This window comes from Lagopus leucura, unplaced genomic scaffold (genome assembly GCF_019238085.1).
Source record: "Lagopus leucura isolate 7727_CA_CO unplaced genomic scaffold, USGS_WTPT01 Super-Scaffold_73, whole genome shotgun sequence".
Lineage (NCBI taxonomy): Eukaryota > Metazoa > Chordata > Aves > Galliformes > Phasianidae > Lagopus > Lagopus leucura.
Genome location: NW_024962252.1, coordinates 8,343,333 through 8,357,887, shown reverse-complemented (window position 1 = coordinate 8,357,887; position 14,555 = coordinate 8,343,333). Strand labels below are relative to the sequence as shown.

The 14,555-nt window shown below is 42.0% G+C and overlaps 2 protein-coding genes across 5 annotated transcripts in view; one reads left to right on the top strand and one right to left on the bottom strand.

Annotated features, from left to right (window-relative positions):
* Positions 1–6,914, top strand: part of ASAP2 (ArfGAP with SH3 domain, ankyrin repeat and PH domain 2) — an 89,870-nt gene extending 82,956 nt beyond the window's left edge. For all 3 annotated transcript variants that reach the window (XM_042890078.1, XM_042890071.1, XM_042890064.1), the window contains 2 exons: positions 3,201–3,323; positions 4,264–6,914. In XM_042890078.1, the coding sequence (XP_042746012.1) occupies positions 3,201–3,323; positions 4,264–4,338 (198 nt within the window). In that variant the 3' untranslated portion in view covers positions 4,339–6,914. The remainder of the gene's footprint in view (positions 1–3,200; positions 3,324–4,263) is intronic.
* A 408-nt stretch (positions 6,915–7,322) lies between these two features.
* On the bottom strand, positions 7,323–14,535 carry ITGB1BP1 (integrin subunit beta 1 binding protein 1). 2 transcript variants are annotated; one of them, XM_042877223.1, is made up of 7 exons: positions 14,496–14,535; positions 14,036–14,136; positions 12,968–13,046; positions 12,323–12,459; positions 11,340–11,432; positions 8,415–8,564; positions 7,324–7,717 (listed from the first exon to the last, which is right to left on the bottom strand). In XM_042877223.1, exons 2-7 carry the CDS (start codon positions 14,105–14,107, stop codon positions 7,646–7,648), a joined length of 603 nt encoding a protein of 200 aa, XP_042733157.1. In that variant the 5' UTR covers positions 14,108–14,136; positions 14,496–14,535; the 3' UTR covers positions 7,324–7,645. The 2 variants fall into 2 exon arrangements, with proteins under 2 accessions (XP_042733163.1, XP_042733157.1); XM_042877229.1 differs by lacking the exon at positions 14,496–14,535 and having other exon boundaries at positions 7,323–7,717; positions 11,340–11,456; positions 14,036–14,260.
* Positions 14,536–14,555: the final 20 nt, after the last annotated feature.

The window sequence follows — 14,555 nt, the reverse complement described above, 5'->3', positions numbered from 1 at the left end:
TAGGCTGAATTTTTTGTCACTGAAAAAATCAGCTGGAAAATATTCTTCTGTCATAAGACAAAGAAGTAAGGGAAACCTGGCTCAGGTTGTATGCTAGTTAAGGTGCTTTAGCTAAATCAATCTAGCTAAAGCATCTTAGCTGAGATTTAGTCAAGGGCCCCCTCAGCTAAGGAGCTTTAGCTAGATCAGTCTAGCTAAAGCACTGGACTAAATCACTCCATTTGGCCTTATACTTCAATATTTTTTGCTATGTCTGCCAGAAATTACAGAAGTCAGCCCAGATTTAGGAAACAATTGCAGAAGTATTCCTTGAGTAAAGAAAAAGGTCTGGTTACACATATGTGTGCAGCCAGTGGCTTGTCTCCTATATAATGCATTTGCCCAATAGCCTGTTTTTCATTTAGAAAGTTCCTGATGCAGCGTTTTTTTCAGTGTATACTTGAGATTCTTGAAAACATTGTTGACATATGGAAAACTTCCCTGGAAGATGTTAGCCTCATGGGAATGGAGATTTATTTTAATTCCTTTGACATCCAAAGAACAAGAAATACTTGGAATTACAACCCTTTGAAGTTAGTAATTATGTCACTGTTGTACTGATGTGAAGCTTTTTCCTCTTGACAAAGTTAGTTGTGGTTCAAACTGCAACTTGGCTGAGATGGAGCAAAATCATTGTGATGCAGTGCAAGGCCATGGGGTATGCACACAAACAGAGCCTAAGGATATGTCTCATCTGGGCAGGACATGGTTTATACTAAAATGCAAATGGATGCTTGTGGATGAAGTCTTTTCACCCCAGCTTTCTGTTCCATGGCTGACCTAAGCAGAGACTAGGACAAGTTCCCAAACATGCACTGCATTAACATCTTTCTGTTGACTTAAATGGCACTTGCAGATCTGCTCTGACATCTTAAGGTAGAAACGAAAGACTTTTGGTGACTGCGGCTGGAGAAACTGGAGGAGTGGCTAGATTCATTCTAGAAAGCTTATGCTGTGCCTCCTTATCCTGCACCTCCCAACTCCTTGCATGGAAATCACTATGAGCATAGCATTAGTGTTGATCTGCAACAGGAATTGAAAGCAAATGCAGCAGCCGTAGGTAGCACGGGATCACAGAATCGTAGGGATTGGAAGGGGCCTCTAGAGATCAAGTCCAACCCCCCTGCCAAAGCAGGTTCCCTACACCAGGTCGCACAGGTAGGCATCCAAGCAGGTCTTGAACTTCTCCAGAGAAGGAGACTCCACCACCTCCCTGGGCAGCCTGTTCCAGTGCTCCGTCACCTCACTGTAAAGAAGTTCTTGCGCACATTTGTGCAGAACTTCCTATGCTGCAGCTTATGTCCGTTTCCCCTTGTCCTGTCTCCACTCACCACTGAAAAGAGATTGGCCTCACCACTATGGCCCCCACACCTCAGATATTTATAAACCTGGATCAGGTCCCCTCTCAGCCTTCTTTTCTCAAGGCTGAACAGACCCAGTTCACTCAGCCTTTCTTCATAGGAGAGATGCTCCAGGCCCTTCACCATCTTTGTGGCCCTCCGCTGGACTCTTTCCAAGAGATTCCTGTCTTTTTTGTACTGGGGAGCCCAGAACTGGACGCAGTACTCCAGATGAGGTCTTACCAGGGCAGAGTAGAGGGGGAGGATCACCTCCCTCGACCTGCTGGCCACGCTCTTTTTAATGCACCCCAGGATGCCATTGGCCTTTTTGACCATGAGGGCACACTGCTGGCTCATGGCCAGCCTGTTGTCCACCAGGACACCCAGGTCCCTCTCTGCAGAGCTCCTCTCCAGCAGCTCATCCCCCAACCTGTACTGGTGCATGCAATTATTCCTCCCCAGATGCAAGATTCTACACTTGCTTTTGTTGAACCTCATCCAGTTTCTTACTGCCCAGCTCTCCAGCCTATCCAGGTCTCGCTGAATGGCAGCACAGCCTTCAGGCGTGTCAGCCAATCCTCCCAACTTCGTATCATCAGCAAACTTGCTGAGGGTGGCCATTATCCCCTCATCAAGGTCATTGATGAAGATGTTGAACAAGACTGGACCCAGCACCGACCCCTGAGGAACACCGCTAGTTACAGGCCTCCAACCGGACTGTGCACCGCCAACAACGACCCTCTGCGCTCTGCCAGTCAGCCAGTTCTCAACCCACCTCACTGTCCACTCACCTATCGCATACTTCCTCAACTTTGTTACGAAGTTGCTGTGGGAGACAGTATCAAATGCCTTTCTAAAATCAAGGTAGACTACATCTACTGCTCTTCCCCCATCCACCCATTATGTGACAACATCATAGAAGGCCGCCAGGTTGGTCAAGCACGACCTCCCCTTGGTGAACCCATGCTGACTACTCCTGATATCCTCCTTTTCTCCCAGCTGTCTGGAGATGGCATCCAGCATAAGCTGTTTCATCACCTTTCCAGGGACAGAGGTGAGGCTGACTGGGCTATAATTGCCTGGGTCTTCCTTCTTGCCCTTTTTGAAGACCAGAGTGACATTGGGTATCCTCCAGTCTTCAGGCACCTCCCCCATTATCCAAGACCTCTCAAAGATGATGGAGAGAGGTTCAGCAGTGACCTCCGCCAGCTCCCTCAGCACACGAGAGAGGCAGGAGATTAGGGTGCTGGGGTGGTGGATACTGTGATGCTAAGGCAAGACAATTTCAACGTGGTTTCAAACAAGACATTACTAGGATTGGAATCCTACTGCAATATGGAATATCGAAACTCCCTAATAAACAGTAGTGAGAACTTTTCAATTGGAAAACCACTCCTGTGGCTTGCAGTCTTCAGCACTACAGAGAGCCTGAAGATATTCTGGAGAATTTATAGATTGAATTTAAGGATTTAGTAAATTAGAAAAGGGCATATTGGTACGTGACTCAGACCTCACAGCACTTACGGTGTAGCACTTGATTGATCAGCACATATTTGGAGTAAAGTCGTGATTGCTGCAGTGATGTAGAGCTCTGAAGGCTGGCTTGGGTGAGCCGGAATGGAAGATTACAAAGGGAAAGCTGGCCCACATTGATGGCATAGAGGTTCTGAAAGGCTGTGGAATGAAAGAGTAAGAGATCTAGCTGAACTCTAACCTATGAAAAATAACTGTACCATTTTTGCTGCTTTCTTTAAATCAAGTCTAAGTCTGCTTTGACTCCTCCATGCTTGTTATTTACATTTTCTTATTTTTACATTTCAGTCAAAAACTAAACCCAAAAGAGTGAAAGCAATTTATAACTGTGTAGCTGATAACCCAGATGAGCTAACTTTTTCAGAAGGAGATATCATCGTAGTCGATGGCGAAGAAGATCAGGAGTGGTGGGTGAGTATTTTGTGTTTCCTGTCAACATACTTTAAAAGAAATACATGAAATGCATAGGTTCATTCCCACTTCAAAAGATTCCTGTTGGGTTTCCAAATAGCAGAAGTTTCATCTCATGAAAGCCCTATTCCAGGTGTTTCTTCTGTTCAAAAATTAAGCTTCAGATAAATCTTTAGCATTTCATTCAGGAAAAAAAAAGTTTGATTAGTAGGGTACCCAGTATGTGTAACTAAGGAAATTCTTGGGTGGGTGTCAGCAACTTAAGAATCTACAACTATTTTGTATTCCTTGAAGATGCCCTATGGTGGTCCTCAGGAGACAGCTTTTTATTGTCCTGATTATTTAGCTGACTGAAATTGAGAAATGGTCTATTCTGTGTGCTGGGAAACCAACTCAACTATTTGTGCTCCAGAGCTGCATCAGCTGAAGAAGTCTTGGAAAATTGTTTTGTGTGAAAACACTTGCCTTAGCCTGATTGTTAGCTAGCAAAGAATAGAATTCCATATTGCATCTAAATTGGCAATAATGCTGTGCCTAAGTACATAAAGATTCATGTAAAACCCCAAATGCTTGAGATTTACTGAAGCTTGATCCATTCTTTTCACTTACTGCTAATAGGAGAAAGGAACAGCAGAGACTGAGCTGCCAGGCATTCCAGAATGAAATGAAATGGCATAGTAGAGGTTCTGTATTATGAAGTGTTATTTTCAGAAAGATGAATAAAAGAGAATTTTGGGGGAAAAAAAGTTTATAGTTGAATAAAAAATGCATCCTGCTGGTCTGAGTTTTGTCACGATGTTTCTTTGTCTTCGGTAAAAGGAGAAAAAAAGATGTAGCAAGAGACTTGTCATACTTTAGACAGGAAGGTCACTGGTGTTCATTTTGGTGATATTGTAATTCCTTTTTGAGATTAACTTGAAAAATATCTGAACTCTTGTAGATTGGTCATATTGATGGAGATCCGAGTCGGAAAGGAGCTTTCCCTGTATCATTTGTGCACTTTATTGTTGACTAAGTTGCTACTGATAAGTGGAGACATTTCTCATTACCAGCGGTCACAGAAATAAGTTTTGCTCTGTTTCATTTCATCTACCTATCTGCAAACACCTTGCCAGAACACTGCCCAAGTCCTAGGTACTGTAGCTTACTTTTTTATTACGATTGTTCTGATTTTGGGACTTTTAGAACTTTTTTTTATGTGAAAACTTCTCATTATCAGTTTACACTTCAAAAACAAAAACAAAAAAAACAAAACCACCCTCTTCCTGTATTTTTTTAAGGTGAACTGAAAAGCTTTAACAATCAAAATCCATGTAAGTATGTGAACATCACAACATAAAGAATGTTCTTTTTAAACCACTCACTGTTATTTTATTCTCCCTTTTTAACTTGGCAATACCACACTTCAGTGTTGCTTCCCCAATCAAGGAAATTGTGTGCATTTGTAACAGGGCAGTGAATTTATCCAATTCTCAATACAGTTTGAAGTATTTGGAACCAAAACACGCAAGCTGCTGCTTAGTTCTCAAGTGAACTCATTCAGCATTTTGCCATAGTGGCTGTCATCCAGGATGTCATCTATTGCAGAAGGAACAATTCTAACTAGGTGTCTTTGGCCAGGTAAAAGTAAAAAGTATTTCAGTTTACCACAGGAGAAACTTCTTTCTTTCAGAATGGATGTAGATATTTGCTTAAAGTTATCTGAAATCTGTGTTAGTCGTTGAACTTTCTAGGTCTGATTTTGTGAGCTTGAGACTTTTACTTTTCTAGGCTGCACGTGTGTGGAACCTGTTTTTCGAATGTTCTTTGTGTATGTTACATCCATTTTGGTCATTTAATGTGACTACTGCTGGTTAACTAAACTGTGGCAATATTACTGAGTTACTGCATTAACTCAAGGATATGAAAACTGCACTTCCTGAAATGTACTTAACCATGATGATGGATTGCAGAACATTTCTTACACTTGTATCATTATAGTGGTTAGGCTTTTTGTTTGTTTGTTTGTTTTGGAATTTCTTAACGTGTTCACACAGAACGTATTTGGTGGAAGACTTAGATAACTATCCTTGGTTAATAAGGTCTCTGACACCTCACAAGTACCGTACATTGCGTTCTATTTTATAAAAATTTGTGTGCCACTACCTTGCAAACAGTAATAGTTTGCTGACTCACTCTGTATTTATATAATATACCCACCTATATGGTAGCTACACTGTTAAATTTGTTTTACTGATTTGTGAACAAAGGCTAGGCTATTGATAATTCCCAGTTGGCTGGTGGAAAGCACCAATGCAACTCAGGTGTCGTTTTGGTGTTGGTATATTCTGGGATTGTACCAGTGGTTGCTTTTATGCTACAGAAGCAGCTGGTAGCATACAGTAAGAAAAATCCATGTCTAGGTCACGTTGGCTTTGACCACATTTTGTGAATATTCTCTCTAGATTTATCGAGAGAGCTTCAAATTTCTGACAGTGATGTTTAAATTTAGCCATTTTACACGGAACAGAACGGAAAACAAGCCCCTGCATGTACTTATTTGGAGAAAAATCACATATCCCACAGTGCTGGGAGAGCAACACTGATCTTGATCTTACCTTGTATCGCTTTTCCTGAATGTCCACTTGGTCAATAGCCTCTCAAATGTGTAGGTACAGCCAGTATACACATAACTTTCATTTTCCTGATGCTGTTGCTGCAGTTTAAATGGGGAACAAACTGGAATGTTTCAAGATATTTTTGTTGCAAGTTGAAGCAAATTAGTCTGTATTTTCAAAGTTCCCAGTAAAATGATAGAGTAATAGTTTAGCACTACAGTTCTATTCACTTACTGAATTTCAGTTTGCAACACTATTTTGTATGTTTCTATCCCTGATAGAGTCTAGAGAGTAAATGGGCATATTATTTTGCACAGATCTCCTAATGTACAGTATTTTTAACACAGAATCTTATAGTGTACAACTCGTAAAGTTAAAACAATGATGCAATTTTTCCTTGGGCTCTGCTAGAAGAGGAACACACTTTAAAATTAGTCGCAGTCCTGTTCACCAGTCACTTAGGAAGCCTTTAGACTACACTGCAATAGCACTAGCAGTGCAGACTGTTAAAATGTTGAGGACCAATAAAGAGCAGCTAAATAAAATTTATCCCTAGATTTTCAACATTTCTCAAAGTTTGCTTTTCCTCTGGCAGAGGAAGAAGAAATTCTAGAGCCTGTAGATATCTATTTATAATATAAAATTTAGAATTTTAAGTCCAAAATCTTGGCATATTTCATACAGCTTTTCAAATCTGATCAAAATAATGATTCAAAAAAACTGTTAATAGACTATTAGGTTGCTGTGTTAACTGTTTAAAAAGGAGCAAAGGACACTTAAAAATGCAGCTTAGAATGCTATGAGATGTATAATATTCAATTCAGTGGTTTTTATTTTGTTTAGTTGCAGAGCAACTGTATATATTGTATAACCGAAAATCAGCTCTTATTTTCAACGTCCTGGATGCAGTGATTTATAATTAGAGCATGATTAATAAATTTTACTCTTGTTAACCAGTCAAACATCTGGAGAAATAAAACTACTTTTAAAATCACTTTGGCTACTTTCTCTCTGTATTGCTTACACAATTTTGTTCTTTGTGTAAAACGAGAATCATAGAATCACAAGATCATCCAGTCCAGCCATCCTCCCACTACCATTGCTACCACAAGCACTAAACCATATCTCACAGCTCCTCATCCAGATGCCTCTTGAACACTGCCAGGGAGGGTGACTCCACCACCTCCCTGGGCAGCCATTCCAGTGCCTGACCACCCTCTGAGAGAAAAAGTTCTTCCTCGTGTCCAGCCTAAACCTCTGGTAGAGCTGTGAGAGAGAACTGTGCAGACAGCACATCTTCTATTAAATCAGAGGTATGAAGAACCAACTACTTATAACCACTTCACTGCTCTTGCCCTTTTGTTATGAATCTCTGTTAAGCAGAACTGAAGTTTATATTAACAAATTCATTTAAAAAAATAGAAGCAAGTGTCAGTTTTATTTTACATTTCTACATCAATATACAAAACATGATTTAGGAAAAAAAAAATCCATGTTAAATATAAAATTCTGTATTGTTCTGGAAACAACTCTGGTGGAATAGTTTCTTCAAGTCACATCTGGGGAATGATGAAGTACCACAAACATTGTTGCACGTTCTCCTCTCCACAGCAAGTCTTTTCTGAGTTTGTGTGTGGCTGCAGCCAGCCTGCAGTATGACAGAGCCCCATGTCCTCCTCTCACAAAGGCCTCTTGTACTGCACAGTCATGTGCTGCTGGAGAAAATCAGGACTTCTCTGACATCAAAACTGAATCAAAGGCTGTGGATAACACTTTGCAAATAGCTTGTGCTTGTTCCTGTATTGCATAAAACACATGCATTATTTCTTTCTGAACAACTTCTGAAATCATTGAAACTCAATTAAAGCAGAGCGTGGTCTGTATCGTTCATTGGGCAGACATGCAAAATAGAGTAGCACAAGTGAGATTTAATTGGATTTCTGTGGCCTGCAATGACATGCAGGAAGCTGTTTTAAATGAGCTCTTTTGAAACAAGTCAGAGTTGTTAGCTTTTATCATAGCATGACACCAGCATTCAGAAAGTCAGTACATGTGATCCCCCAGCACCTCTCAGTGTGTGTCATGTCATAGTATATCTGACAAAGAATTATCCTACTCTTAAGAGGACATCACTCCCATTGCTTTTAAACATGAATGCATGCTTTACTGCCAGAGTTGTTACTCAATTCCTCCCTGCTCTGTTGGATCTTAAGAAGTTTTGTCTTTGAAAATACAAATGGAGGATTCTCCTTAGCAGCTATGATAGCATACTTAGATTTGCAATGTGCTTTTTCAGGCACGTATATTTACTGGCAGTGTTGGAATGCAGAGATTTTACTCAAGCTGATCAGTCAGGGCAGATTTTTACTCTTTGTAATTAATTGAACAATGCATCTTCTCCCAGAAAGGCTCATGAGGCCCTTGGATTTCAGAATCTCCCTTTACAATCAAAACACCGATAACTAAATTAAAGACTGTAAAGATCAACTCTTACCAAACTACTGCACTGATATACCCAGAGGCTGCATTCTTCAGAGGCTGCATCTGTTGTCTTCAAAGCCAGTAAGCTTTTTCCTGCTCCCAGACCATCATCATAGCAGACCATCCGTACAATTAAATAGAGAGCATGCCTGTGTAAGACATCCTGAAACCATTTGGCAAATAAGTTACTCTGGAGCAGTGCAACAGCTTTTAAGTTTTCTGCATACTTTAATTCTCCCTCTGACAAATCTATTTACACGAAAAAAGTACTCCTTGGTAAAACAATGCTTTTTTTTTTTTTTAATTAAGAATTTCTTCAGGGTTTTAGAAGCAGTGGTTTAACAGAATTTTAGCTTCAATTTTTGCTCGAGTTGCATTTGAATGTGGTCCTGGCCACGTTATCAAAGCACATTTGTTTCCCAGCTATCCTCCCCCACCCACTGTACTTAACCCACCTAATGCTGTGTTACTTCCTTACAGCAGGTCCACATTTGAGAAGCACTTTGGTGGCCCTACATCACATACACATAAGATGTGTAGCACACAAACGGCCGAATGATACAGTGATGGCCAAGAGCTGAAAACTGGAGCCTTGGTGCCCCGAAAGCTGACAGGAGAAGGAGCCCAAAGCACTCCACCACACCCCTCCCCTTAGGCTTCAGCTCCCAGGGTTGCTAAAGCCTGCTTGCAAATCACTTCATGCTCAGTGCCAGCCAGAACCTCACTGGCACCACCCCATTGTATTGGGAACTACTACCAGCAGTGTAAGACCTCCTGCTGTCATGGTGCACTCAGAGAAATCTAACAGCTATGATGCAGAAACAGAAATAAGGACTATATAGACAGCTATGGATGTACTACTCAGCACCCTTCTAGTTCTACTTCTCCAGTTATCCATTTTGTGGTGTTTGTTTTGTTTTGTTGTAGGTTTTGTTTTCTTAAAATGGACACAAGTCTCCTAAACAAGATCCATTCTTTTTTAACTCTTTAATTAACAGAAAAATCCGTAGAAAACCCTGTGGCAGGAGCCACCTCTTTTTTTCTCTCTACACACCACTGCTACCTCTGCTCTGAACTGCTTATTTCTGCATCATCACAGATTGCAATGGACACACTGTGCCATAAGTGTATGTGCATACATGCAATGCACAAATACACAAAGTCCAAAGCCTAAGCATGCCTTCTGTAAGTACTCCTGTCTTTGGTTTCTAGTGGTTGCCTCTACAAACAGTGCAAATGTGATCAGTGAATTACATCCATATATTTCAGTCACCATTTCCTTAATGCTGGATGAAATACAAGAAAGACTTCTGTATTCTGCAGTCAGTTCTCTCGATAGCATCTGAAATAGCTGCCTGTTCACCCACAAAGTTATCTACAAATTATAGAACTCTCACCTTGCTCCCAAAGCCTTACAAGATTGAATTATTTGTAGGAATGCAGAGAAAATAACCTTTTCATCCTGCAGCTCTATGAGTGTAGGTGTACTAACACGCTAAAGAGCAAACTAAAAGTCAACAGTGACACATGCAAAAAGCCACAATTTGGAAAACAAAACGCAATGCCCAGTGCAAGCTAGCTTCATCACAAAAGGCTTTATCAGCTTGTGCATGCTCTCAGCTTGAAGCCAGAAGAACAACAGATAAAGATCTTACAAATACCTATTTGACCTTTATCAAAGTATGACGTTCTACAGTAACCTACGTCCTTACTGAGTTTAGGATGATGGCAAAAAGAGAAGCCAAAGAAACTCAGCCTGAGGAACTGTACTTCTTCCCACGCATTAGAAACAAGTGTTTTATTTTCTGAGGGGACCCAAAGGAAACTTTCTGGCTCTCTTCAGAGTATTCAGCTGTTGAGCAACACTTATCCACCACTCTCACACTTGAGGCTTTTACGAATGAGCAATGCTGGGTTGTTGATGGGTCACGACTTTGTAAGGCCGAGTATTTGCAGTATCTGGGGCTCTGAGGGCAACCAGAAGGAAACCACATGACTGCAACACAAAGCTCTACAAAGGCAAGTGGAGGGCCCTGGGGGAGAAACCGGCTGTTTATTTTTAGCAAAACAACTATTTCAAGTGCACTAAGGGAACACACAGTACATATAGGAAATAATGCACACAAATGTTCAATCAGGAAAGTGGAATTATGAGGTCTTAACGCTGGAGTGAACCCCCATTCTCAAGTTAGTAGTGCAAAGCTGGAACTTTGAAGAAAACAATTTAAGTATCCTTGAAAAAAAGTATATATTTTTTCTCCCTCCACAATTACATCAACAGGAATTGAATTACTAACTCAGGCCAAAGAAGTGGTCACCAGTCATAAACCTTTTCCCACATGAGAGGATGGCAGTTCAGCCACAAAGAAGGTAACGTGTGCCCAAGGAGCATAAAAATTTCCTTTCTTTTTCTCTGATGCTTTCTTAAGAGGAATGGATTTGTGTCAGAGAGCCCAGAAGAGATATGAAATGAAGCAGCCTTCCAGTATCTGAAGGGGTGCTACAGGAAAGCTGGGGAGGAACATTTTATAGGGGCAGGTAGCAACAGAACAAGGGGAAATGGCTTTAAACTGGAAGAGAGCAGATATTAGGAATAAATTCTTTACTGCGAGGGTGGTGAGACACTGGAACAGGTTGTCCAGTGAGGCTGTGGATGCTCCCCTCCCAGAGGCATTCAGGGCCAGGCTGGATGGGGCTGAGCAACCTGGTCTGGTGGGTGTCCCTGCCTACAGCAGGGGATTGGAACTAGGTGATTTTAAAGGTCCCTTCCATCCCAAACTATTCTACAAAGCAGTGCTACTGTGGGAGCTTTTTTTTTTTTTTTTTTCTTTTTTCCCTAAAGTCAGAAGTGACACCTTGGTCACCCAGGCCATCTGTCAGAGAAACACAGGAAAAGGCTTTTTAACTCTCATCAAAGGGATTGTTGTAAATCACTTACATACTGGTCAGATGTTGAAACTTTGATGCCATATTTGGAAACGCCCATTATAAACTCCTCTTCACCTGGAACAAAAGGTAACTTTCCATCTTGCTTTGGAGGGAAACAAACAAAAGCCTTTAGTGCAGACAGAATAATATTAACAATGAAGATACAAAGTAGAAAGCGTTTCTATTTGTACTTCACTAGCTTAACAACATCACTGTCCCTGCTCCTGTGGTACTGTGAGAAGCCTGATATTCTTGCATTGTCCTATCTCTTTGTTCTCTGAAACACAACATGAATCCAGAAAGGCATTTATAATCTTGGGTAGGTGAGGGAAGCTGGGGCTATCACACTGCTCTGACTTCAGCTGATTTACATTCCACACCAGCAGCAACAGCTTTGTATTTGGCTGTAAAAATAATTTCAGCATGTTCAAATACTTGAAGCATCCAGACGCTGTAAGATAAACAGATTCTGTGCTTTAAAGGTACAGTTAACCTGCCTACCCAGAACAACCAGTTAGAGCTCTTAGAACAGAAATAAATATAAGAAAACACTTTGGCAAGGATGACCCAAATATTACCCTGTTTCTTTGGTCACAGGTTCATAAGTGAATGTAAGCAGAAAATGACAATTTTCCTCCACAGAAGAACTTGTTCTACAGTACTAAGTAAATCCAGAGGAGATACTCTTTGACAGGTACTAATCCTAGCAGTGCTGCAGATGAGGTGGCAGCTGCCAGGTGAGACGTTCATTGCATAATGACTCACAAAAGGTCTGAGCCTGCTTCTTCAGGACTGCTTTTCAGGAGCATCTTCTCCAGTTACTCGACAGCAGGGAACAAGTATGACTGGTGTACTTCATTTTATTTTTAATTAAGCTACTTTATTCTAGTAAGTCTAAAATGTATAGCAAAAGGTCAGATCAGGTAAGAACATGAAAGAAATACACCTAAGCTCAGGATATTCTAGCACTGTATTCTTTTGTAACACACTTACCTGGGCAACATCTATGTAATTTATCAAGTCCAATGGCCCTTCTAGATTTTTGCTCTCATTATGTTTCAGTTTTTCAATGGCGCCAACATACTTAACTCTGAATTCTGCACATGTATCAGAATTACTATTGCTCTGTCCTGCAACAAAATAAAACAAAGCAACCCTGAATAGCTCAAGAGCATTCATTCTAATTAATAAGTTAGCTCCACTGGCATAATCAAGAAACACAGGAAGCACAAGAAAGCTGACTCTACTTTTCTACAAACATTCTTTAAAGAACTGTTTGTCTTAATAGCGATGCACTGTGATCTGGTAAGCAGGGAGTAAAAGCTAACCTCATTACACTAATCTCAGTGCATATGTCAATTTAGAGAAGTATGAAACACAGTATCCAGAACATTACATCAGATTTGTGCTGTGTAACAGACTGGTAACGAGCTAACTGAATTTTCCTTACTCAGATATCTTGCCTTAAAAGCAATGGTTTTGCACTAGATACCACAGAAGCCAGGAGCTGGTCAGCAGTCTAACAGTTCACTCAATTATGAAAAATAGGTATTTTAATATTTAATTTTCTATTTTTACATAAACATATATAATGTTAATTCTACTCCATACTTATCTACTCAAACTCCAATTACATACCTGAGCTTTTTGTGGAGTCTGTATCAAGACTTGCCACAGTACTGGACCTGGAAAGTCCCCCAAGACTGGAATCTACAGACTAAGAAGAAAATTAACGTCATCAGAAAGTTACCACAAATATATTGGCAGTTCACTTTCAGCTGCCCTGCCTCAACTTCTTAAAATAAATTAATATGCAATTCAGTTATTTAAGCTGCACTGCAAAATGGGAGGGGAAAAAAAAACCCACCAACAAAACACAACCCAAAAACCCTAAGCTTTTCCTGAAGCTAGCTTTGTGCCTCACTATAAGCTAGACTGATATAACTCAGCAGTCCATAAACATTCCAAAAGTTGGAAATAAAAAAGAGAAAATGAACTTTAAGGTTATGTCCAGACTTTTCTGGTACTGCATCTTAACTTGAAGAAACTGACAACTACATCCTTGTCACCAGTGCTTGCAATAACACAGCAGTGCAAGGGAAGTGAAACCGCACCTTGGGAAATCCAGAATATGCAACCGATCATTCCAAACCCATCAGAAAAATGGACGCACTGAAACACTGAGAAACCAACTGATGCTGAAGAACAAATTCTTGGCACCCATCACCAGGCACCCTGAAGGGTGATGTTTATCACATAGAACAAATGAGCTGCTCCTCTCCCAGTCCCCACAACCTGCTGCCAGGATCTGTGTCTGTAGGAGCAATCAAGCAGCCTTCTCAGGATACCATAACCTTACCACGTACTCATTTTCCTACATCTCCCAGCACGGTCTGATGAGTAGTTGAAGCAGGAAGCTCTCCTTACCCAGCACAGCATTATATAGAGATCACAGCCTAAGGTCAGCCCAAGTGACCTTACTCACTTGAACTGCCTGCTCCAAACAGATGGATACCTCCCTGGAGCTGTTCAAGGCCAGACTGGATGGGGCCCTGGGCAGCCTGGTCTAGCATTAAATGGGGAGGTTGGAGGCCCTGCATGTGGCAGGGGGGTTGGAGATTCATGATCCTTGAGGTCCCTTCCAACCCTGGCCATTCTGTGAACTGTGAATGTAGCTCCATAAGAGCGCATCCCAAAGCAGCTCACCTTGCTTTTCGTACTGATCTCGCTGCTTTGTGAGCTGCTGCTGCTGTGTCGCTTTTTTCCTTTTCTAAACATGTTTTCATCGTGGGCTGAAGGAAGGCGCTCTAGGCAGGACAGACAGGCATGAAGCTCTCACCCCAAGGAAAGAAGCTCCGTGCAAAGATCGGACTGCGCACAAGAGGCAGGAAGCGGCAGCGCAGAGACCGAGCCGGCGGCGGGAGCAGCTCCTCGGAGCGCGGCTCAAACCTCCTGCACCGGAGGAGCCTCGCGGGCGACAGGAAGAGGCCGCAGGAAGAGCCCTGCAGGCCGCAGCCAGCCGAGCGTTGGGCGGCAGCGCTGCGTGCGGCACCGCGCTCCCCGGCGGCCCCCGCTCCGCGCCGCCCCCCGCTCCCCGTCCACCACCCCCAGGCCGCACCGGGGCTCCGAAGCCGCCCAGCGCCGCTCCCGCCGCCCGCTCGCTCACCACCTCCGCCGCCGTGTCCCGCCCCGCCCTAGCGGTGCCTGCGCGCTGCGGCGCTCCCCG